The sequence below is a fragment of the Arachis ipaensis genome, chromosome B10 (genome assembly GCF_000816755.2).
Source record: "Arachis ipaensis cultivar K30076 chromosome B10, Araip1.1, whole genome shotgun sequence".
Classification (NCBI taxonomy): Eukaryota; Viridiplantae; Streptophyta; class Magnoliopsida; order Fabales; family Fabaceae; genus Arachis; species Arachis ipaensis.
This window is the reverse complement of record NC_029794.2, coordinates 3282644-3284983: the sequence shown is the minus strand read 5'-3', so window position 1 is coordinate 3284983 and position 2340 is coordinate 3282644. Positions and strand designations below refer to the sequence as shown.

General features: G+C 30.3%; 1 protein-coding gene across 1 annotated transcript; it reads right to left on the bottom strand.

The window, feature by feature from the left end:
* On the bottom strand, window positions 1149-2120 carry LOC107619940 (mavicyanin). Its single transcript, XM_021113537.1, has 2 exons — window positions 1891-2120; window positions 1149-1683 (listed from the first exon to the last, which is right to left on the bottom strand). The coding sequence occupies exons 1-2, from the start codon at window positions 2087-2089 to the stop codon at window positions 1301-1303; spliced, it is 582 nt and encodes a 193-aa protein (XP_020969196.1). The 5' UTR covers window positions 2090-2120; the 3' UTR covers window positions 1149-1300.

Sequence of the window (2340 nt, the reverse complement as noted above, 5' to 3'; positions counted from 1 at the left end):
AATTAAGTTTATTTTTATTTAGATGTTTAAATTTAAATTTATTACTTTGTTATTCAATAATGTAATAACCGATGTAACTAATTTTTATTACAACTCAAAAATGAATTATACAAGAATTTATTATATATCTCCAACCGCTCAAATCCTTGGTGATGGATATCTCTTTAGACTATTTCATCCCGAGATTGATAAGTTCTTGATTTTGTTATTATGTCACAACAAAGATTTAAGTATTTAACTCATTATATATGGCAAAAGAAAAAAAAAAGGTGGGGAGGGGAGGGGGGATACAGGTAGCAATTAGTTATTGTTATGTCTAAGCATTTTTAATAATCCTTATAAATATAGTGCTAATGTATGAGATCTTAGTAATTAGTGTTTAGTTTTGCCATCTCTTTCCCACATTTGTGTATGGACCATGGAGTGCCAGATGCAAAAACTTTGTCATAAATCTAAAAGGGACTACTAGAGCATCCACTTTTATGGTGCTTTTAATTAGTTTCAGAAAAGGACTACAATTTGGAATTGGTTTGTTATGCTTTGCCGTATTTGTTGGATTTTTTTTTTAAATTTTCTTTTTTGCCATTTTACAAACAGACACATATTAGTGTATCAATGTCTGTACCCAAAGCCTAAAGTAGGCCCATTATTCCTTAAAGAAGGGGCATGGGCTCTAATTGCTCTCACCGTTTACACAAGACCAAAAAAATAAATGAATATGAGAATTTAATTTTTAACTCTCATTTTTTTAAAAATAAATTTTAAAATTAGGATTTAAATTTAAATTTTTAAATTCAAAATTTTAAATAAAAAATAATTTCAAAAAACATTGACTCAACAAAAAGTCGATCATACAACTCAAACAATATTATTTTTGATAGTTTAAATAAAACGAGAAATACTATTTGTACACTAAAATTAGTAACTAAAATTGGCCATCAATATATTTGTGTATAAATACATTTAATTTATTTTCAATATGTATTTGTATTTCAACGTTAATGTTAAATACACGCGCAACTTCAATGTTTTGCTTCTAGATAGTTGCTTAGATTGTAACTTGACGGAAATAATTAATATTAAGCCACCACATTAATAAAAGAAAAACCCTAATAATAAATATATCATGAACAGCAAATTTCTCAAGAAACCAGAAAAAAACAAACTGTCACGATATAAATAATCTAGATGATTCAAATAACCAAACTAAGCAGCCTAAGACCCCAACAACAAATTAAAACTAAACACTTAGAAACTAATTGTAATTACCATAAGGATAGATAAGACAATAATAAAAAAATCAAGCAAAAAGCATAGGAAGAAGTACGATAAGAAAGAGCGGCAAGTTAGTTATGCTGAGAAGAGGAATTGGTCTTCCAGCATTAGAATGATGAGAAGGAGAAGGTGCAGGTGTAGATGCAGGTGTAAATGCTGGTGCTACTGCTGGTGAGTGTGAATGTGGTGGCTCTGGCTTTGGATTATGTACGGCCAAAACCTTAACAATCATTTTCTGTCCTCTGTCACAGTGGCCGCTAACCCCGCTAATGAAGTAGTACACTCCAGGATGCTCAAATTTGAAGACAGTGTCACCATTGTTGGAGAAGAATAGTGGCTTAGTGGATCTGCAGCTTTCATACTCCTCTTCACTCACCACCAACACTGAATCTTTAGAGTACTTGAAACCTGTATACAAACAATCATATTCCAAAATTAAACTACATAAAATATAAGTTGAAATACAAATGCACGTTAAAAATAAATTAAATTACGTATGTATTTGTATATATTATTTGCTAATTTTAGTGGTTATTTTTTGTGTACAAATAACATTTTTGTGAATTATAATTAAAAAAAAAACATATAAGTGGTTGGAATAATGAGGATACTTACGAAGAGTGTCATCAACTTTAAATCTGTTCTGGGATGCCCATTGATTATACATTTGATCGTTGTCTCTTGACTTAGGAACAATCCAGCCATCGTGACCCCCAACTTCAAACTCAGTACAATTCACTCTTGATGGCACACACAATATAATAATCAAGGAAACCGAAAGTAATAATGAACAACTTCTAAATAGATTGGCCATATTTGCTGGTTTTGGATATTTCTATAGGGAGTTCTAGTGCGTGGTATGAGTTTTTTAAAAGATAATTGATAGTTTAGGTTTGACCTTATATAAAGAAAGTAAAAACACGTTTGTTAGCGAGAATTTGGGAGAGTAATTAGGAGCACTTAATTTAAATTTGATTGGCCTAACTGGTTTTCAAAAATTAGAAATACAATTCTCTCACTTTCCATTAATTTACAATTATTATTAGTGCATTGCCGTCAAATATT

What these genes read in the sequence shown, in the direction of transcription:
- LOC107619940 (XM_021113537.1), bottom strand. Translation starts at nt 2,089, where the DNA reads ATGGCCAATCTATTTAGAAGTTGTTCATTATTACTTTCGGTTTCCTTG. An exon ending in TAAAGTTGATGACACTCTTC is followed by an intron (nt 1,684 to 1,890) that starts GTAAGTATCCTC and finishes GTTTGTATACAG; the next exon opens with GTTTCAAGTACTCTAAAGAT.